This window comes from Molossus molossus, unplaced genomic scaffold, assembly GCF_014108415.1.
Source record: "Molossus molossus isolate mMolMol1 unplaced genomic scaffold, mMolMol1.p scaffold_m16_p_7, whole genome shotgun sequence".
Classification (NCBI taxonomy): domain Eukaryota; kingdom Metazoa; phylum Chordata; class Mammalia; order Chiroptera; family Molossidae; genus Molossus; species Molossus molossus.
The window spans coordinates 55,647,083-55,669,974 of record NW_023425401.1 but is presented as its reverse complement, the minus strand read 5'-3'; the positions used below and the strand labels follow the sequence as shown (position 1 = coordinate 55,669,974).

General features: G+C 35.7%; 1 protein-coding gene across 2 annotated transcripts in view; it reads left to right on the top strand.

Annotated features, from left to right (window-relative positions):
• The window catches only part of RELN (reelin), a 576,569-nt gene that overhangs the window by 353,467 nt on the left and 200,210 nt on the right, over positions 1-22,892 (top strand). For both annotated transcript variants that reach the window (XM_036246852.1, XM_036246851.1), the window contains exons 12-16: positions 12,144-12,295; positions 18,042-18,154; positions 19,732-19,940; positions 20,673-20,801; positions 21,765-21,874. In XM_036246852.1, the coding sequence (XP_036102745.1) occupies positions 12,144-12,295; positions 18,042-18,154; positions 19,732-19,940; positions 20,673-20,801; positions 21,765-21,874 (713 nt within the window). The remainder of the gene's footprint in view (positions 1-12,143; positions 12,296-18,041; positions 18,155-19,731; positions 19,941-20,672; positions 20,802-21,764; positions 21,875-22,892) is intronic.

Sequence of the window (22,892 nt, the reverse complement as noted above, 5' to 3'; positions counted from 1 at the left end):
TGTGTGTTGAAAAATTAGATAAACCAAATACAGCGTCTAGAACTTCAAAAGCATTAGATCAGCACAGAAAAAAGAGGACCTATCCCAGCAAATTTCAGGAAAGTGAATAAATAATAGAGTAAATAGGAAACAGAAAACAATTTGGCAGGACCTAGTCTAAACATATCAGTAACAATAAATTTGAGTTGTATTCATTTATTAAAAGAGTCTCACAAGAAGTTTTTTGCTCTGGCTGGGTTGGCTTAACGGCTAGAGTGTCGGCCTGCTGACCAGAGAAACCTGGGTTTGGTTTCCACTAAGGGCATGTACCTCAGTTGCAGTTTGTCCCCATGTTTCTCTCTCTCTCTTTCTCCTTCTCTCCCTCCTGCTCTATCTGAAGATAAATGCAAAAAGTGTACTCAGGTGAGGATTAAAAAAAAAATTAGCTACATTGCCTGGCTGGCTTGGCTCAGTGGATTGAGTGTCTTCCATGGACTGAGAGGTCCCGGTTTGATTCCCAGTCAGGGCACATGTCTGGTTGCAGGCTTGATCTCCAGTAGAGGGTGTGCAGGAGGCAGCCAATTGATGTTTCTCTCTCACATCAATGTTTGTATCTCTCCCTTCTTCTCTCTCTAAAATATCAATAAAAACGTATTTTTTTAAATCAGCTATATATTTGCTGTTTATGAGAGACCCAAACTAAAATAACACAAGAAATTGAAAATCAAATAAGAGAAATTATATGCCAAACAAAAGAAGCATATGCCAAACTATATGCCAAACAAAAGGAGTCATATTAAAAACATATTCAAATCAGATAAAATAAAATTTAAGTTTAAGCATTTAAAGGGCTAAAAATTGTATCTTTTATGATTTCACTATGCTCCAAACATCTTCCAACTGCCAAAAATTGAATTTTTTACACAAGGCCTTTCTCTTTTTTACACAAGGCCTTTCTCTTTTTTATTTATTTTGTATTCCCATCTCTCACCCTCACTCTCTCCCCTTTGACAGCCATCGGTTTGTTTTCTGTATCTGTGGGTCTGTTTCTATTTTCTTTTCTTTTTTTATTAACATATAAGTGCAATCATATGGTATTTGTTTTTCTCTTTTTGACTTATTTCACTTAACACAAGAACCTCGAGTTTCATTCATGTTGTTGCAAATGGCAAGATTTTATTCTTTTTTATTGCTGAATAATATTCTATTGTATGTATATACCACTTCTTCTTTATTCATTCATCTGTTGAGGGACATCTTGGTTGCTTCCATCTCTTGGCTACTACAAGTAATTCTGCAATGAACATAGGGATGCATATATCTTTTTAAATTAGTCTTTTTGTTTTCTTCAGATTAATACCCAGACACGGAATTGCTTGATTCTATGCCAGTTCTATTTTTAAGTTGTTGAGAAACCTCCCTATTTTCAACAGTGGCTGCACCAATCTACATTCCCATCAACAGTGCACCAGGGTTCTCTTTTTTTCACACCCATGCCAACACTTGTTATTTGTTGATTTCTTGATACCATTCCAACAGGTGTGAGGTGATATCTTATTGTGGTTCTAATTTGAATTTCCCTGATCCTTAGGGATGTTGAGCATGTTTTCATATGTCTATTGGCCATCTCTATATCCCCTTAGGAGAAATAACTATTTGGGTCCTCTGCCCATTTTTTAATTTGATTGTTTGGGTTTTGTGTGTTAAGTTGTATGAGTTCTTTATATATTTTGGTATTAATTCTTTATTGGATATGTCATTTTCAAATATCTTCTCTCATTTATCAGATTGTCTTTTCATTTTGTTGGTTTATTTGCTGTGTAAAACTTCAGCTTGATGTAGACCCATTTGTTTACTTTGTTTCCCTTGCTCAAGGAGATGTATCCAAAAAACTATTAGTATCTATATTTTCTTCTAAGAGTTTTATGATTTCAGGTCTAATATTTAACTCTGTAATCCATTTCGAGTTTATTTTTGTATATGGTATAAGAAAGTGGTCCATGCGTCCGCCTGCGGTCCGGAGAGACCCGGGTTCAGTTCCCGCTAAGGGCATGTACTTCGGTTGCAGTTTGTCCCCGGCCCTGGTTGGTCGTGCAGGTGGCAGCCACTCGATGTGTCCCTTCACGTCGATGTTTCTCTCTCTCTCTCCCTTACTCTCTCTCCCTCCCACTCTATCTGTACAAAAAATGGAAAAATATCCTCGGGTGAGGATAAAAAAAAAAAAAAAAGAAAAAGAAAGTGGTCCATTTTTATTTTTGCATGTATCTGTCCAATTTTGCCAACACCACTTATTGAAGGGACTGTCTTTACCCCATACAAAGAGTAAAGACACAACAGTATATTTGCAGCACTTGACACAATTCATGATACATAATAAGCTATCAAAACACTTAAAAATTGGTTATTATTCCAACTATAATTATTATCAGTAATTGGATATGACCAAAGTGGTGCTCAAGAAAATTTGGTCATATCCATTAATGAGATATATAAGCAACACAAACAAATTAAATAGACCAATGAAATCCCTAAATAAATCAATGACATGTGACAAAGAAAAAAGGCAATACTAGTTACAATGATAATTGTATATCTTTTAAAATCATGAAGGTGCTAAAATGGATCAGAGTAAACTTGTAGCAAGATATTAAAAGACACCTATTACTTGTTACTCCTCCTGCTTTGCTTTTGACCTGCTTTCTAACATTACCTCTTATTTAAGCAAATTATTTTTATCTTTAAACAGTAATTTTTCAAATGAAAAAATAAGCTCTACTCTTATCCTTTGAGACAACATGGAGGGACCTGGAAAGTATTATCCTAACCGAAACAAGCCAAGCAGAGAAAGACAAGTATCATATGATCTCACTTATTTGTGGAATATAACAACATAACAGTCTGAAGAACAGGGTAGTCCCAGAGATGTGGAAGTAGGGTACAGACTGACAATCCCCAGCAGAGGGGATCATGGGGGAGAGATAAACCACGGAACTTATATGCATGTATGCATGAACAATGGACATGGACAACAAAGCTGGGCGGGGAAGGAGGGGGAGGAGGTTGTCAATGGTGGAAAAGGAAAAACATCTGTAACAAAAATAAATAAAATAAATAAATAAAATTAAAAGAAAAAATAAGCTCTATATGTTAGGTATGCTAAAATTGTTCTGGATCTCCTTTATATGAATTCTAGACCCTTTTAAAATTTGCAGCACATTTACACAGCATTTTTGCTGTGGCACTGCTGTTCCTGAATGGGTTGATGGCTCTTTACCCCTCTACAAACCAGCCATACATGAGATCATCTAAAATAAAGCAACTGGCTTCCTATCTGAGAGGATCTTCTTTATGAAATCATATGGAAAAAAAGGATGAAATCTGAATTCTTCTGAAGTGATTTGATTCCTGACATCCTGGGACATTAGCCAGTGATAGGATTTTTCTGTTGAAAATGTAGAGTAGATTGCTGGCACCAAAATGTTCATATGCCCACTTCTTCAATATGTCTTTGTGTTCCATAGTCCTTCCTTGGTAGTGCATCTGATCAACACCGACCCCCAAATAGTCCTGAATATCTAGGAGTTTTTGAGAAGCAAGAGCAGAACTCTGACACCTTAAGAGGCATAGCTTGGTGCTATCTGTACTCTAGAACATGTCCAGAGCATTAGGGAATTGAGAATTTAATTCCTCAGGCCCATAAAGTGGACTAAGTAATATAATTATCTATTAGTGTATTTTGAAATTCAACAATAGAAAAATGACTAAATATAGTTTGGCATGTACATAATAAAATATTATATGGCCTGTTTATATAGAGTTAATAACCTGAAAAATGTGAGTATTCTTAATGTAAGTGAAAAAAAGCATAATACAAAAACATATATACAATATGATCACAACTATTGGGAAATATACATATAAAATGTTAGAAGTAAATATACTAAAATTTTAATTGTGCTTGTTTCTGGAATAGTGGGATTATGTGTGAATTTCTTCCTTGTACTCTATATTTTCCAATTTTTCAATAGTGATAATATTGTAATCATAATTTAAAAAATAGAATTTTTCTTTAAACTTCAAAAATATTTCCAACTTTTTAAAAATGACTTATGCAGGTGTTCTTTTCCAAGTCATAGCCATCACTTCTGTGAAGAGTCTTTTCCTAGTTAAAAAATAAAAATAAACCCTGGCCAGTTTGGCTCTGTGGTTAGAGTGTCGGCCTGTAGACCAAAGAGTCTTGGGTTCGATTCTGGTCAAGGGCATGTATCTCTGTTGTGGTTCGGTCCCTGGCTCTAGTCGGGGTCGTGCAGGAGGCAACCAATATATATATCTCTCTTTCATGATGATGTTTCTTTCTCTCTCCCTCTCTCAGTCTCTCTTTCGCTTCCTCCCTCCCTCCCTCCCTCCCTCCTACTCTATCTGAAGATAAATTGAAAAGTAGCCTCCTGTAGGATTTAAAAATAATAATAATAAAAATCAAGTAGTGCCAAAAGCCTCCTGTATATGACAGAATACCCAGAATTTCAACACACCAGCAAGACAAAGAAAATATGCCAGAGGACAAACAGGACTTATTCTGGGATAAAACTTCCTTTCCCATATTGGCCTTGCTGAATTTTTTTTAATAATCAGAGAGCATAATCTCTGAACTGCTAACCTATTTCCAGTTTCCTCCAACTTCCAGTCCTCTGGTCCTATTTTACTGCTATCCACAACCTATCAAGATAACTGCTTTATAAATTTTCTCTGAAGAAGCTCTTTCAAGAAATATATTTAGGACTTCTGGTCAAGATGGCGGCGTAGGTAAACGCGGTATCGCGTCCTCCCGCAACCACATCAAAGTTACAACTAAACTACAGAACAACCATCATTCAAAACCGCCTGAAATCAAGCTGAATGGAAGTCGTACAACTATGGAACTAAGAAAAAAAAAGCAGCTACATCCAGACCGGTAGGACAGGTGGTGGCGCGGGGGCGGCGCGCGGCAGCCAGACGGGCTGGTCCCACACCCAAGCGTGGTGGATAAAAATCAGGAGGCTCCCGCGGCTGGGAAGGTCCTTCCTGAGGACTGAGGGGTCCCCGTCCCACACCAGGTGCCCCGTTCAGGGTTCCAGTGCCAGGAAGAGAATTCCCATAACTTCTGGCTGGAAAAACCAGCAGGAACTGAGGCTCAGGGAAGCTGAAGCGGCTGGAGCCCCAGGCAGCTCCCTAAAGGGCCCGCGCACAGACTTACTGGACTCTCTCCCTCTAAGCTCAGGGGAGGCAGCTCGAGGGGCGCGGGAGACATACAGGGAAGAACTGAGCTGTTTGGCACTGGAGCGAGCGCTGGAGAGGGGGCTTCCTCGGGGACAAACGTGCTGTCAGAGGCCTTTGTTCCTTTGGTGAGCCCTTCCAGGGGGCAGCAGACAGTCGCCATATCTGGGACTCCAGCAACCTGGCTCACACTGGTAGCCCCGCCCTGCTGACTCCCTGAGGCCCCGCCCCGCCCCGCCCCACACAACTTTCAAGCCCACCCAAGCTGTTGCCACTTCCTTAACCATAGGATTGGCCGGTCTTGGATCCTGCTTCAGGTTTTTCCTAAATTCTTTCAAACGAGCAGCATCTGGTCTCAGCCAGCCCCATACCTCTCATTAAGTAATACACAGAAACAAACACAGGGAGGCAGCCAAAATGAGGAGACAAAGAAACAGGTCCCAAATGAAAGAACAGAACAAAACCCCAATAAAAGAACTAAGCGAAAGGGAGATAAGCAACCTAACAGATACTGAGTTCAAAATACTGCTTATAAGGATGCTCAATGAACTTAGTGAGAACCTCAGTGAACTTAGGGAGGGCCTCAAGAGCGTAAAAAAGGACCAGTTAGAAATCATGGATACACAGTTAGAATTATAGGAGGCATTAACTGAAATAAAGAATAATTTACACAGCTTCAGTAATAGAGTATGTAAATCCAAGGAGCAAACCATCGATTTGGAATATAAGGAAGCAAAAAATCCCCAATCAGAACAGCAAAAAGAAAAAAGAATCCAAAAAAATGAGGATAGTATAAGGAGCCTCTGGGACAACTTCAAGCGTGCCAACATTCGCATCTGGGGGGTGCCAGAAGGAGAAGAGAGAGAACAAGAAATCGAAAAACCTGTTTGAAACAATAATGGCAGAAAACTTTCCTAACTTGGTGAAGGAAACAGACATACAAGTCCAGGAAGCACAGAGAGTCCCAAACAAGATGAACCCCAAGAGGCACACACCAAGACACATCATCATCAAAATGCAAAAGGTTCAAGACAAAGAGAGAATATTAAAAGCAGCAAGAGAAAGGTAGCTAGTTACCTACAAGGGAGTACCCATTAGGCTGTCAGCTGATTTCTCAAAAGAAACTTTGCAGGCCAGAAGGGAGTGGCAAGAAATATTCAGAGTGATGAAAACCAAGAACCTACAACCAAAATTACTCTATCCTGCAAAGCTGTCATTTAGAATTGATGGACATATAAAAACTTTCCCAGACAAGAAAAAGTTAAAGGAGTTCATCACTACCAAACCATTATTATATGAAATGTTGAAGGGTCTTTTTGAAGAAAAAGATAAAATGTATGAACAAACAAAATGGCAATGAATACATATCTGTCAACAATGGAATCTACAAACAAAATGAACAGGAAGAACAGAAACAGTCTCATAGATACAGAGAACATTTTGTTGGTTGCCAGTTGGGAAGGGGGTTGGGGGAATGGGTGAAAAAGGTGAAGGGATTAAGAAGCACAAATTCATTGCTAGACTGACAAACCTCAAAGGGAAAGGGGTTGGGGGGGTGGGAAGAAATAAACCAAAGAATTTATATGCATAACCAATGGACACAGACAATAGTGTGGGAAAAGGTGGGAGGGGGGCGGGAGTGGGGAGGAGGCGGTCAATGGGGGAAAAAATGTGGAACATCTGTAATACATTTTACATCCAACAATAAAGATTTGGAAAAAAATATGTATATATATATATTTAAAAACAGCTCATCTAAGATTATAGAAAAAAGTTTGAGCACAGACAGTGGTTTCCTCAGGTCAGCCATAATTTAGTATCTAATAGATGATTTAATAAAAAGACCAAAATGCAAAGTATTAGTTATATATTTTAAAGATATTGCTTGCAAAGTGAGACATGCCTGCAACTGACTTGAAATTTCTTTCTTAAAATGTAATGCTATCTGGTGGAATGAAATTAAGAATAAAGTAATAAAAAATCCAGTCAAACAATTTTATATTGGATTCCTTGTTCCAGGGAGATAGTACCAAAGAATCTTATGAACACAATAAGCTGTAGAACAAAATAGATCCCGAGACATGGAAGACAAACCTCAGAGGGAAGGGGGTTGGGGGGCCAGAAAGAGATAAACCAAAGAACTTATATGCATATGTACATAATCAATGGACACAGATAACAATGCAGTGAAGGCTTGGGGGGGGGGGGGGGAGTGGGGAGGGGAATGTCAATGGGGGGAAAAAGGAGGGACATCTATAATACTTTCAATAATAATGACATTTCAAAAACAAGAGAAAAATCAAAACTGCATATAGACAAAAAAATATCTCTATGATAGCCCATTCAATGTAAGTTGAAGTTTTTTTTTTATTAAAAATAGGCTTTAAAATTATTTAGAACTCTTTAGGACAGTTTGAACATCTTATTTTCTATTAATTATTCCCTATGTCCTACCCAGAAGAATTATGTTACCCCTGATTAAAATACTTTTCAGAAAATACTTACAAAGCTAAAAGGGGATTGTAGTTGAGTTTATAATTCAGAATAAGTACATTGAAGAAAGATTGCCAGTCTAAGTTAACATTGCATTAAATGGGTCTTTTTTAAAAAATATATATATATGTTTTTCTTGATTTTTTAGAGAGAGAGGGAGGGAGAGAGAAGGAAACATTGATGTGAGAGAGAAACATCAGTCAGCTGCCTCTTGCACACCCCCTGCTGGGGATCAGAGCCCAAAACCTGGGCATGTGCCCTGACTGAGAATCGAACCAGGGACCTCTCAGTCCATGGGACAACATGATGTTCAATCTCCTGCCACACTGGCAGGGCTAAATAGGTCTTTTTTACAGGCATGTTTATTTTTATTAAAGCAAAACCTACTTGACCATGCAGATAACATAAAATTATAATAAATTTAGAGGCCCAGATTGTGGCCAAAATCTCATTACAGAAGACCCTCAGATAGATAAAATGCAATCTTTCAGCTAAGCATCCCCTTGCTTAAAGATATTTAAACAAAAACACTTTACATATTGTACTGCAACTTTGTCCAGGATTGTTTCTCTGCTTATACTAGTGTGAAAAAAAAAATACTCATTATAATTTAGAAATTTATTTTCATTGCTATTTCACTTATTTTAAAACAAAAATGACAGACACTACATTATACGGGCTTGGGGGCTGGGGAGAAAAAGAAACTAACATTGATTGAGACTACAGTGTCCCAGGCATTATTTTCTCTAAACATTCATATTTCGGTCTTATTAGTGAGAAAGCTGAATGCTGTCTAGCATCCTAAAGCCAATATTTTCATTAATGTTAATCCAACAAGAGTATAAAGAAACATAATATGTGTAATAAAAACCTAAAATAAAATTGAGTTTAAGTGAAATACAGTAAAAACAAATAAAGTAATTTTTGAAATGCAGTACATGCAGGGAAGCCTTCAAATAAAGCTTACCCTGTACCATCACCTAAGCTGTCATGCTAGAGGGAAAACCCATAAATGCATTGGATGTGGAGAAGCCTTCAGTCAGAGTACACACCTTGCTAGACATCACAGGACTCATACTGGAGATAAACCTCATGAATTTCAATTAATGTGGAAGGGTTTTTAACCTCTGGTACATCCCTTATTAAATATCAGAGAATTTATCCCAAATAGAGACCTTATGGATATCATGAATTTTTTCTATCTCAGAGAATTCATAGTAGATTAAAAACCTATTAATTTGGCAAATGTGTGATCTTAGAGCCAGGCTTTATTCTATGTCTTAGTTTAAACTTAACATTGCCAACTTGGTTTAATGTATTCTGGAAAATATAATAAAACAATTTTTCATAGATAATATGAAATGTTCTATTACCTTTAGAACCGTTTATATCAGTAATAGTAGGAAACAATCTGATTGAAATATAAGACTTTTATTGATTATGTTAATAGTATTTTCATCAACCTATAATGGAGATCATTTAAGTTTTTATTCTGAATTACAATACATATAAATTAAACACCTTTTTAAATTCTTTTTATTTGGATATTATTTGCTTATTTTAAAGTAAATGTTTAAAATAAAAATCAAAAGTCTCCTTGCAAATCTCATTTTCCACTGTTAAATATTGATTTATATATTGGAATATGTTCATTCAGACTTTTCTATGGCCAAACCAAAAAGAGAAACCAACCAGAATTTCATTTTTTATCTAACAACTCCTGTTAATAGACAAAGAATATTGTAATACAAATTTTTGTATAATTGTTAAAGTATTTCTGAAAGATAAATTTCTAAAACAAAAATTAGGGAATCAGGGGTGTGTGTGTGTGTATGATTTCTATTTTTTGTGGTTACTGCCAAATTTCCCATCAAAGATGGGATCCTTTTTAAAGCTCACAAAGGAAATTTTTGTTCAATTTTAGCTTTATGAAGATATAATTTAAACTGATATAATTTATTGAGAAATTTAAAATTGTAAGTTATTTAAAGTGTACATCATAGTGGTTTGATATATGTATATATTGTAAGAGGGTTTCCGCCATTTGTTAACTGACACATCATCACCTCACATATTTATCTTTTTGTTGTTGTTAAAAACATTTAAGTTATATTTTCTCATATCATTCTTAAAAGTATTAAAGTTTGAGCCAATTAAAATTTTTATTCTCAAACCATTCCAAAATAGCTGATAAGGAGAACCATCAGCTTTCCAGTGAAGAAACCTCTTTAAAATATGTTTGCTTACAAAATATTTCTCTGACATAAAAAGTAGAAAGTTGTATTTTAACAATATAAATTAAATATTATTGTGATCTTGCTACCTCTAAGGTAAAAAAAAGTTGCCCTAAGTCATTTTATTGATTATTAAACTATTTTTCCTTTGTTCCAACTGCATCTTACTCTATCATAAATGATACCACTGTATTTATAATAAATAATTTGTAGACTTTATTTTTGGAATTAGTCATCAAAGAATAAATATAAATTGCTTTGTTGTACAGAGCTGTCACCCCTAGGCAGACATTTCTTCAAGTGCAGTTTACACAGAACCACATTTCCTTGGAGAAATAAATTATGCCATAGAGAAGTAACACTCCTTTTCAGGGAAATTGCCATGCCATCCTAGATATTGTTAACATTGTAGAGCTCCTCCAATGCCACCGCTGGCCTCAGAGGTTTGATTATGCTATCATTTTACTTCGTGCAATTGTTATATTAGGAGAGGCAGAGACCATACATTTTTGTAACTGGATTTAACCACAATTTTGCAACCGTAGAGATCAGAACTTTCAAGTCTGGAAGTGGAAGGCCATCCCCAAGTCCCTTGGTAGTTGATGGAGCTCTGGGCTCCTTTACCTTCAGCTAAGCTCAAACCAGTGTTTATACAAAAGCATAAACAAATGAGCTTGTGGTACAACAAGCTCCTACTGAATTTTTAATAAATGCAAGATAATTTATTCAGTGATGAGACTTATACAAAATGAATTTTTCATATTTCTCTCTGCTTTCTTTTCAAAGTAAACTAAACTTTGCATTTCACTTGATTATAAATATTTGGATTTCTAAAGAAAATAACTTCACTTTGTTATCTTCCAATAGATAGTGGGAAAAATAAAGACCAATGAGAGTAAAATTCTAATATGTTAGACTTTAAAGGTTGAAAAGAAATATACAGTCTGAATTATATCTCATACAACTCTGTGGTAGAGGTCATGAAAATAATGCATTTAGATTTATCTAGAAAAGGTATTCATTTACAACTAATAATTAAGAGAAGAAGACTACTAATTTCATGTCTCACTTAAATTTCTTTTAGTCCATGACAACTCTATCTTTTTAATTTATGTTTTAACTTTAAAAATACTCTAAAGTAAATAGATGCCTAAAAGTGGGCATCATATGCATTATTTATAACCTTAACTTGTTTTGTGGATCAGTAGGCTGAGTGGTTTAATTGGAATAAATGGAGCAAGTAAAAGATTGATGAACCAGTGTGAAATTTTCTTGTATGAGTCAAGAGAGGTTCCTGGTTAACATACAATGGTTCAGTACTATTAAGAGCTTCCTCAAAGTTATTTATTGTGCTCCTGATTGATTGATATAAGCTATTGAAACACAAAATAATAGGCCTTTTCTAAACATTTTGGTCACAAATCTGTTATAAACTAGAATAGTTCAACATAATCATCCTGACACAGTACCCTCTTTAGAAATGTAACTATTAAAATAACAGTGAACTGAGAATCAGAGGATCTCAGTTTTAGAGCCAAACAGGCTGCCTTAGACGAGTCACTCGCCTCTGTGTGTCCCAGGTTTCTTCCTCTGGAGGCAAGTTAGCTGTGTGACTGACAATGGCCAAATTAGATATGACCAGAAATAAATACTCAGAAGAAATAAGAGTTTTTAAATAGTAAATATTTTATTCTCTTCTACATATCCAAATACCTATTTGACAAGACCCAGTTTAAATCACCTATCTTTTTGTTTCCAGCTTACAGCTTTTCTTTCTATAGTTATTTTTTAATGTGCAAAACACCACCTGAGTACTTAGACATTATGATATTGTTTTTTATAGTTTTCTGTTTTCTTATTTGAGTTCCCACCTCAACTATTAGTACTTTGAGAAACATCTGTAACAAAAATAAATTAATTTTAAAAAATAAAAATAAAAAAAGACTATTATTTAGTAGATACTCTATACAAAGTGTTGATTAAATGTATCCTTCTGTGGAAAAAAAACATAATTGTAAATAGAGTGTATTTAAAAGTTTATTCATTATCTGATATCTGTAGTACCATAGTTTTGTTTCAGAATTATTGAATACTAAATAAATGTTCTTCATTAAAAATAAAAAATTATACTTTTTAAAGCTTTGATTTAATGTTCTAATTCTTAATGATTCTTATTTTTTTAAGATGGGACATCTTGGGTGCTGTCATTGGTACGGAATGTGGAACAATAGAATCAGGTTTATCAGTGGTCTTCCTCAAAGACGGAGAGAGGAAATTATGCACTCCATACATGGACACTACTGGTTATGGGAACCTGAGGTTCTACTTCGTTATGGGTAGGTACATTTTGAACAAATTTTGTTGATGTGGGGCAGATTCTAGGCCAGCCTAGAATCTGGAGGAAATAAAAGTGTTTTCTGTCTACAGTATAAAATGAAAATTCAGGAAATATGAGTTCTACTGGTTGAGCAAAAGCCTGTGGTGCTCACACCTGTTTTAGACGCGCCCTGCTGGAACCATGCTGGAAGAGAGCTAGTCCGAGCATGCTGTGACTAGGCCTGAAGACAAAATGCCATGCCTTCTTCACCTCTTCCTCAGTGGTCATAGCTGAAAAGACAATGGGAAAGAACTGAGAACAAAGTAATTCCCTTGTCAAAAGCCCTAGCTTCCAAAGAAAACAATCATCCAGGTGATTCATGGGACTTAAATTTTTTATTATGGATAGCTAAGAAAGAAACAGTTTCTAATGCTTTATAGTATTTTAATAATATTCTCTACTTTCTAATAGGTTGGCAAACACATAAAAAAGTATAAGACAGGTTTTTCTTCAAATTATTGTAGAGCAAATAAATAGTTAAAAATTTGGAAAATAAACAAGGAGGATTTAAGGGGTTGAAATGTGTGACCTCTCAAATTTATCATTTGAGTAAACAAGAGTCACAGTTACGTATTCTTGCACTGGATGTCATTCCAGAAATGTGAGTAGCTGTCACATGCCTTCTTTTGTTGAGTGACTGGAAAAGCACAGGCAACACCTGGAAGTTAAACAGGAAAAAAACATTGTCAACCTTTGATCTTACTAATATAGATGTCAGAACATCAGGACAAACAGGCCTCCTGCGTGCAGGCTTCGCACTGGCTGTTACTTCTCACGCATTCTGCACATCCTTCAGCTCAGAGTGACGTGATAGACTGGAGAGGGTATCATGCTCTCACACACAGCTTGTGTGATACTACCTCATTTTCAATAATGATCTGTTTGATAAAGGGAAGTTATATAAAATATAATAAAGTGATCATCCTACCATAAAGATATCTGAAATTATTTGTAAATTTAAACACCTAGAGCTCATTTCCTTTAAATAATTAGAATTCAAACTGGCTCTCATTTCATTAAGAGTGATTCCTGGGAAACCTTAAGCCTTCTCCTAAAAAATTATAATAAACGTTTAGTATGCCAGTCTAATTTAAGTATTTTCTCTTTTTACCATTTTGACATAATATATTTGAATTCTTGATATTTTTCATAGTGAATCATAGTGAACCAACTCAGTTCAGTGCCTTTACATAAGAGATTGCCATCTTTATATGAGATTAATTCTTCATTAATTCTTTCTGGTGTAAAGCAGATTATTAGTGAACCAATTAAAATAATATTGTCTGTGAAGTAAAAATTTATTTTAATGAGTACATTATTCCAAATAAAAGTATCTCCAATTTTAAAAGTCAGTGAATTCCTATTGAATTTATATAGCACTGAACTAGGCTATGTGGATAATACAATTAGAGAAAATGGTACCTAAATCACATGGGTGCTGATCAGTGAGTTAATACATCAGAAGTCCTCAAAACAGTATCTAATAAATAGTTAAGATGCAATATATCTTTGTTTTTTATTATAAAAATTACCTAGATAGAGTTCCTGCCCACAAGTGACATCTGACTGTGAGAGAGAATGCAGTGGCTATAATGGAATGAAAATGCCATGAAAGGTGGACATGATTTAAATTTAAGGGGAGAAGTTAGAATCTAAGCCAGCATTTTGAGAAAAAGCACAAGTATAAAAAGTACATGACATGTTTCGAGCTGGGTGATTTTCCCAATATAAATGAATGAAAAGACATACAATGGAGCTAGAAAAGCCTACTGGAGTCAGAGTAGTGATTTTCTTTAATATCATACTAAGGAGCTTGGGTTCTCTTTTGCTAGGTAACATGAAGCCATCAGATGATTCCTGTCAATTTGTAATATATTCTCATCTATGTTTTAGATAGATAATTCTGGAAAGAGTATGAAACAAAGACTGAAACAATGAGAAATTAGAAGACAGGAGACCAGTAAGTTAGGGTAGGGTTGGCAGATTACAGGGAAGGAAAGCCTATTTAAATTTTAAATTTCAGGAAAACAGTGGATAATTTTTGTATAAATATTGTTCATGCAATGTATTTTATCTGGCAACCCTAAGTTAGGAGGCTATTGTACTAGTTCAAGCAACAAAGGAATTATGTCATTAATGTGGCTAATAATGTGAAGGAGAGAATGAAGAATAAATAACTGAAGAAAAGGAACCAACAGAAATTCACACCCAGTTGACTGTGGGGATTATGACAAAAGTATTGGAGAGGACACAGATTTTTCTCCTGGGTGACTAGAAGAATGGGGCCATTTCCTAAATGGAAATGTCAAAAAATGTAAAGAAATAAAGAACAAGTGTGGAGTATATTAGATATGTTGAGGTTGAGGCTTCTGAAAGGCCATATGAAGGTAGAAATTCTACTAAAGATCTGAATGAGATTTGAAAGTCATCAGCTAACAGGTGATAACTAGAACCACTGAAGTTGCTATGTTCTCCCAAGCAGAAGGCAAATTAAGCAAAGGACATGAAAAATTATTAGGGAGGATACTCATGTAGGTGTAGTGGGAAGGAAAAGAGCAGATAAAGAATACTGAGAGTGGGCATAAAGAAATGCAAGAGGAAGGTGTCATTCTACCCTGAAGGAGGCAGGGAAGAGAGTGGTTCAGGGGTGAGATGATAGAGGGGATCAGCAGTGTAGGGAATGCCACAGAGAGGGAGGTCAACCAAGATGAGGGCTGAGAGCCCTCCAAGGCCCCATGGTGTAAAATGAAAAAGAAATAAAGACACATATCACTGAAGCAGGACTACTCCTCAAGAAGTTCATCAGTAAACAGAAGAAAAGAATGGGGTGTGGACCTTGGTGAGCAAGCAGAATCCAGCAAAGGTATTGTTTAAGATAGAATACAGTAGGATAGGGCAGTAGGGTAGGATAAGACTGAACCTATAAAAAAAAAAAACACTTTAGTATCAGATGCAGAAGAAAGCAACATGGGAAGAGATTTAAAATATGTTAGAGAGTTTATAAGTAATCCCTCATTAAACATGGCTTCTTAGGAAAATCAGTGGTTTATTGTTAATCTAGACCAGATTACATTCCCTTCCTCTCAGGCCCTGTCTATTTGCTATTCCTGGTTTTATCCTTTGGTTCATATCAATCTACTGTGACTACAATTTCTGGAAAATGTACTCAACTTTCAAAATTTGATTCAAGGTCTATTTTATTCATTTATACATTCACTTATTCAACACAAATTCGTTGACCAGTATCCATCACTGTTCTTAGAACCAGAATGCAGTGAAGAAGACAAAGATAATCTAACATACACCATCACTTTATTTCAACAATTATTTCTTGAGTATCTCCCATACACCCAGCTCTTTTAGACAACACTTACACCATATCTTTTTTCTTTGAATTTTTACTGCAATTAAGGCAACACAACACAATTTACTGATGATTATTGTTCTTTCATGTATATTGGTTTTACAAACGTTTTGCAATCGGGGCTTATTTCCCCTCCTAACCCAATGTCCTACACATAGTAAATAACAAAATAACTTTCCTAATATAAATATGTTAAAAGCTACTTAAAACAGGATTTAAAATATTTTAAAACTGACTGCCCATCTAGTTGTATTGAACTCTTCTGTACTTTAATTGCTATACATAATGCCCTTGAGTTATACCTTCCTACAGTACATCAAAGCATATGAAGTTGAAGAAGATTTTGTAACCTTCTGTAGGAGCTTCTGTCACTGAAACTTCACAGAACTGATACATTTCCCCCAGAGGGGTCTTTCAGATAAAATCTGCCATCGTTTTAAAGTCTTGGCTCCTTTTGGACCTTCTTATTCTGTCATTCTGGGCTGAGTGAGCTCCCACATGTGTTTCAATTCTCTCTGAAAGGCGGGTGCAGGACACAAACTGGTCTTAAGACAGCAGAGGAGGTTTGCAAGGAACAAATTAATGAAATTAGAGAGAACAGATTGTTCAGTTCCTATGTTTTATGGGTGTGGTGCTTTAAAACTTTAGTGCCTATAACCTTTTACACGTTATTGCTGTTTTGATAAGTCTTTAATATGTGCTCAGTAAGGAAGTTACATTTTTTAAATGGACATTTAGTTTTCTTGTAGACCTTTCTCCCAGATTCTGTCATTTAGAAGGGCTTTAAAAGCTGTATTCACCATAACACAGAAGCATGTAATGAGCCCTGGCCTGGTACCTCAGTTGGTTAGAGCATCATCCCCATACGCGAAGGTTGTAAATTCAATCCCTGGTCATGGCACATACAATAATCAACCAATGAATGCATATATAAGTGGAACAACAAATTGGTATTTCTTCCTTTCTCTCTCTAAAATCAATCAAGAAATAATTTTTTTTTAAAAGATGTAATGAAATGCTAAAAATATATCAGATGTCAAAATCATAATATTTTCTTTACAGGATGAGGTCTACATTATCACCATATCTGGCTTCTCAGTTCTCAGTTCAGATTACTCAGCTCAGTAAATATTTATCATATGCAAAGTTACACATGTCTAGCAAATGTAACATGCCAGATTTCAGTGCTTCACAAGTACCACCATCCAACTTACTTCTGTTATTATGATCTTTCTTGTATTTATTAGATTCTAATTTTCCTACTTAGCATCACATATCAGTGTTTTCTCCCTAGAATAGACCACAATGATCCAGGTTGAGATTGATCCAGACATTTACAATCATTGACTATTTAATTATTTGTTTGTTTGTTTGTTTATTCACTTATACAGATGGTGAATCTCAACCATTTTTTGTTGATTTTGCTAGATTAATTCTCAGAGGATAACCTTATTTTAAAAAGAGTTTTTAGGTTGCCTTACTGTCACCATAGATTTTTGGACCTTAGGGATAGAGTACTTGCCAGGAAATTCTTGTACATACCTACACTTCTGCTATTGTGGCTGCTTCTGTAATAAAGGATAATGGTCATGGGGGATAAGGATTGTTAGCAGAATGTAGTAATGAGAAGATTAGAAGGTCAAGGGCTAAATGACATAAGGTCAGCCTGTGGCTTTTCCACTACTTAATGATCTTTAGTTTCAGGTGCCTGCTTTCTTTCTTATTCAGTTTCATCATCAGGATGCTCTTAATTACCTCTCAGTTCTGAGGCTCAGTCATTTCCTATGACTGTAAAGTAGAGTGATAAGGAGTAAACTATTCTGTATACCTTACAGCAATTGAGTGAGGTACCAAAAATGAAAAATGTAAAAGAACTACATTTAAAACACAAACACCTAAAATGTGCTAAAATGTTAAAGATACGACATGCAACAGTTTGAATAGCACTACTTTAGAAATCTTTGATGTAGTGAGTCACCACACTTTTTTTAAAACCATAATCAATAGTTTCTGAACTTTGGCCATAAAGACCTTAAATATAAGGAAGTAATGGTTTATTGAAAAGCAGCACATCTTATTAACGTGGGTTAAAATATGGATACAAAGTCGTAGCTTGTTGCAGAATATCACTTTGGCCTTCACAGGTGTCAGTCTTGGGTCTTTAGCATGGCCTATCTGAACTATCTTCATAAATGTTTTCCTTGGGTCTGGTTAACTTTGTTCAGGGTTATTCTTAAGTGACATCTGGGATCTATAATTATATTCTGAAGTTTAACACCATATTTGACATGTTTATGGATGCAAGTTGTTACTAACAATTTAAAATTCTTATTTTGTGCAGGAGGAATTTGTGACCCTGGAGATTCTCATGAAAATGATATTACCCTGTATGCAAAGATTGAAGGAAGAAAAGAACATATTACACTGGATACACTTTTTTATTCCTCATATAAGGTACACGTGCCAATTCATGTGCCAAATGGCCCCACCCCAGAAGTTAAGTTCAAAATCACTAAGACCAAGCTAGACAAAGAAGATAACTTTCTCTTCTAGCAGCCCAAGAAGTTACAAGATTTCTTTAAATGTGGCATGAACATTTTAATGTTCATTTTTCTTCCTGATACAAATGAAAAATGAGGTTTAATCAGGATGAATGAATTACAGCCTATCAAAGGCAATAAAACAGAGCCCAATACTCTGATTGACAGCTATTCTTGTTCCCAAGAAAGCCCTAAAAGTGGCTCTACTTACGCAGCTTCACAGTCTTGCTTTAGGCATAAGGAATTTTTACTCAGTGTTTTGAGATTTCCTTGGAAGAAGACATCATGGAAGTAAAGATTTTTATAACCTTTGCTTTTTTTTTTTTTGCTATGTAGAGCCACTGAAGTTGACCCTTTGGATTTAGAATAAGTGTAGGCTCTGGTTACTTATAAACATCTTCAGAATTATGTGTGTTTGTCATAAGGTATAGAATTGTTCTTTTCTAATAGTAGATTTATTTTTGCTGAGGCTACACTCATATATCCATTGTTAGCCTCCTCTCCACATGGATGGCACCCTGTGCGTTTGAACACAGCCAGCAACTAGCATCTCATGGTTTCAGTTAGGAAGATAGGAGATAAACACTGGGGCTGGAAGGGAACAATCATGTACTGGGGTCACCCAGTTTTACCACTTGGGATTTAATAATGGGTTACTTTTCCAGCTATGACTCAGTAGGGTTATGCCTGCTATGGACATCTCCATGCCTCAGACCACATTAATTATGTAAGCTATAATGGATTAACTTATTGGCTCTCGCTGTTTCTGTTTAGAGTCCTGTTTTCAGAATACCTACTTTGGCAAACCATCATTAGTACTATACAAATTCCATTTAAAAGAGGACTGATGATAGTGTAAATGTCAGGTTGCCTTTGTCTTATGGTAAGATATGTAAAATGGATACATACGTTTTGATAACTTTTTTTTTTTGGTACGTGCCCCTAGCGGGAACCGAACCCAGGCAGGACTCTGGTCCACAGGCCAGCGCTCCAACTGCTGAGTCAAACCGGCCAGGGCTGTTTTGATAACTTTTAAAGACCTTATATCAACTTAACTTCAGGATGAGGGGACCTGATCAGCCATACACACAGAATTCCAGGTGTCTGCAAAGGAGGAATTCTGAGGGACTAAAGTGAATGACCCCCTAAGGACAGCATCATCTACGTGAAATACCAAATAGAACATACAAGACATTGCCTGGTGCTTTAAAAATGGCAGTTATGCCCTGGCCAGGTGGTTGGAGTGTCATCCCATACACCAAAAAGGTTGTGGATTCCATTCCTGGTCAGGGCACGTACCTAGGTTTTGGGTTCCATCCCCAGTTGGGGCATGTATGGGAGGCAACCAGTTGATGTTTCTCTATCTCTTTCTCTCTCAAATCAATAAATATATCCTCAGGTGAAGATTTAAAAATGGCAGTTATGTACATTATAACTACAAGATTGAATCTAGGGAGGATTATGAGTGATTTGGTTTCCTTTGTTTTAAAGGTTCCATCTTTGGTTTCTGTAGTCATCAATCCTGAACTTCAGACTCCTGCTACCAAATTTTGTCTCAAGCAAAAGAGCCATCAAGGATATAACATGAATGTCTGGGCTGTAGACTTTTTCCACATCTTACCTGTTCTCCCTTCTACAATGTCACACGTAATACAGTTTTCCATTAATCTGGGATGTGGAACACATCAACCTGGTAACAGGTAGGAAGCCCTATTTTTGAGATTATGAACTAATTAAAAATGAACACATCAACTTGGTTATTAAATCAGAGCAACTTCTCAGTAGGTTTTCAGTTGGATTTTTAATAAACTATCCATTAATAAATTATACACTTTCCCCAAAAGAAAGTTTTTTCAGTTAACATGCAGAGCATGATTAGATAGATTTTAAGTAGAAATGACTTTATTCCAAGAGCTTGGTCTCAGGTATCAGAGGTGTCTGCGCCTGCTGTGGCAGCCATCCACTCTGACAGATTGCTGAGAGAAAAGGGAAAACAGATAACTGAATAGAGCTTGAATGCATGTTGGTTACTGACCCCTAATAATAGGAACAGAAATAAGTTAGCATTTCAACAACCATGATTTCTCAGTTTCACTTGCTTTCTAAGAATTTTGTCATTCACATTCACAGAATGAAGGGCAGTGTGAGACATGGTAATTGCCTTGCCATCTGTCAAACTCAGGAACACAAACTCCAGTTATCATTTGTTGTCTTTAAAACAGAGTTTATTTCTTTAGCAGTAATGTAACTGCTTGCCCTTTGAAAGCTGGTCAGACTTCAGTGGAGGGGAAAACAATCATTTCTGGAACAGCATCTTAATATTTTTTTACCCTAGTTCTACAGATGTCTAATGTACTTAACAAGAGATGAGTAATTACACTGTATTTGTTGTATTTCTCTCTTTCATGTTGTGCTTGTTCTGGTGTGATCAGTGTCAGCTTAGAGTTTTCTACCAACCATGGGCGATCCTGGTCCCTCCTCCATACTGAGTGTTTACCTGAGATCTGTGCTGGACCCCACCTTCCTCACAGCACTATCTACTCCTCTGAAAACTACAGTGGGTGAGTAAATCTAAGATATCCAGAGATTTTAATCCATGTTGCAGACTCAGAATCAATGAGACTAGTATTTTTGGCTTAATAAGCAAGGAAACTGATCTCTTTTTTCAGCTGATTTAGAAGTGATCTCATAATAAAAAAATAAATGAAGACTAACCTTGGTAGATCTGATGTAAGATTACAATTGTAGGATCATCAATTTTTTATGTACTTGGCTGTTATGTTTTAGATTACATAAATTCAAATTCTATATAGTTATCCTGTGGTTATTATCAAAATGCATCTTGACAAAGTGCTCACTTATGGAACGCTGCAACATAGGCAGTGAAAGAAGGTTAGCTTTGGCCTTGAACCTGGGTTCAAGTCCTGATTCTGCAATCTACTTTTATAATGATATTTGCGCTCTCTAACTTACTACTTTTTTCCACATAAGTTAAGGAAAATTATACACCCCTTTGAGGGAAGTTAAGAGAGTTAAAGATGATTGTGTAAAATACTTGCCTCTTTACAGAATGGGCACTAGATAAATTGTAAAAATATTCCCAAGGATAGCAAAATTAAGTTGAGAATTATTTTCTTTATTAGCCTCTCTTTAAATGTGCATAGGACTAGAGGATAGCAAAAAGAAAAAAAGGTAATCAATGCTAATGGACACCCATCTCTGCACAGGTGGTTATCATAGAATATTATCTAAGCTCTGAGTATTAATGTAAAAATTTCTAAAAACAATGTCTAAAAACAAAATAAATATTATTTGCTATTAAGAATGGATGATATGGATGTTTTTAGAAGTGACATTTTTTAAAAACTGTGAACAAATAAACTCCACAAGTGAATTTAAAGAGCGTATTACCAAACTTTAGTGTTACCCCAAGCACGCAGAGACTAGAACATCAAAAGCATGTAAAATAAATTTAAAAGATGTGAACAGTGTTATGGAGCTGTTTTGTGCTAAATTTCTTGCAGGTGGAACCGAATAACGATTCCCCTTCCTAATGCAGCACTAACCCGGGACACCAGAATTCGCTGGAGACAAATGGGACCCATTCTTGGAAACATGTGGGCAATTGATAATGGTTAGTTTATGCCTGTCTTAATCACATGCCATTGATGTAGAGTCTTCCTGTGCTTTTGTTCGTCAGCACAGACGTAATCACATTTCTAAGTCATGGTCTTGTGATTCATTAAACACCCTTTCTTCCCTTTCTCTTTTGCATTCCATGAGAAGCCCAAGGATGCACAAGCAGAAAATAAAAGGCAGCAGAGTCAGCAATATTAGATGCTAGAATGTTTCAACGTACATAATTTTAAAATGCATAAGGCCCTGAAATTCAAATTCACATTGATGACAAGGGATATTCTAACATTTTCTTTGGATGTTTTATACAAAATTAGCATAAATACTTACCATACTGCATGTATTAAAATAAGACCCATTCTTCTCTTAGTAACATCGACAACATCTGGAATGCTTATCTTTTAGATGCAGACAGCACACATGAGGAAACATCATCTCTAGAATGAAACTTGTGAAGTAAAACTTCTACCTTTCCTTCAGAAAATAGTATAAAAGAAAAATTTAGATATACATAAAAATGTTCTGTTAGCTTTACTTTTTAAGTGACTTGTTAAATTTTTATGATTTTAAAGCCAACATCACTTAGGAAAAGTGCACATGAGAGAAGATATTTTAAGTATTGTGTTGCATGGCTATAAACTTCTTATATTTGTTTTTAATAGCCAACTCTCTCATTTCTGATAATTCTAATTATAGGCAGATTTAGAGATTTCTTATTTTCAGAGATTGTATAAATTTGATTGAAGAATTATATTACAAGGAACTAGACAGGGAGTAAGGAAGAGAGGGGCAAGATGTCAATACTTAAGCATAGCCACTGAGTTGTGGTGAATTTTATAAAGTAGAAAAAGCCTGCACCAGTGTTTAATGCTAATCTTCTATGTCTTAACTATCTTTTTGTTACTTTTTAATGACTTATAAATTGATATGCAATTAATTAAATAAATTCTTGAAATTCAGAAATAAACTACAGGGAAGATAATTTGCTGATGAGGCCATGTAAAATCTTTAAATAA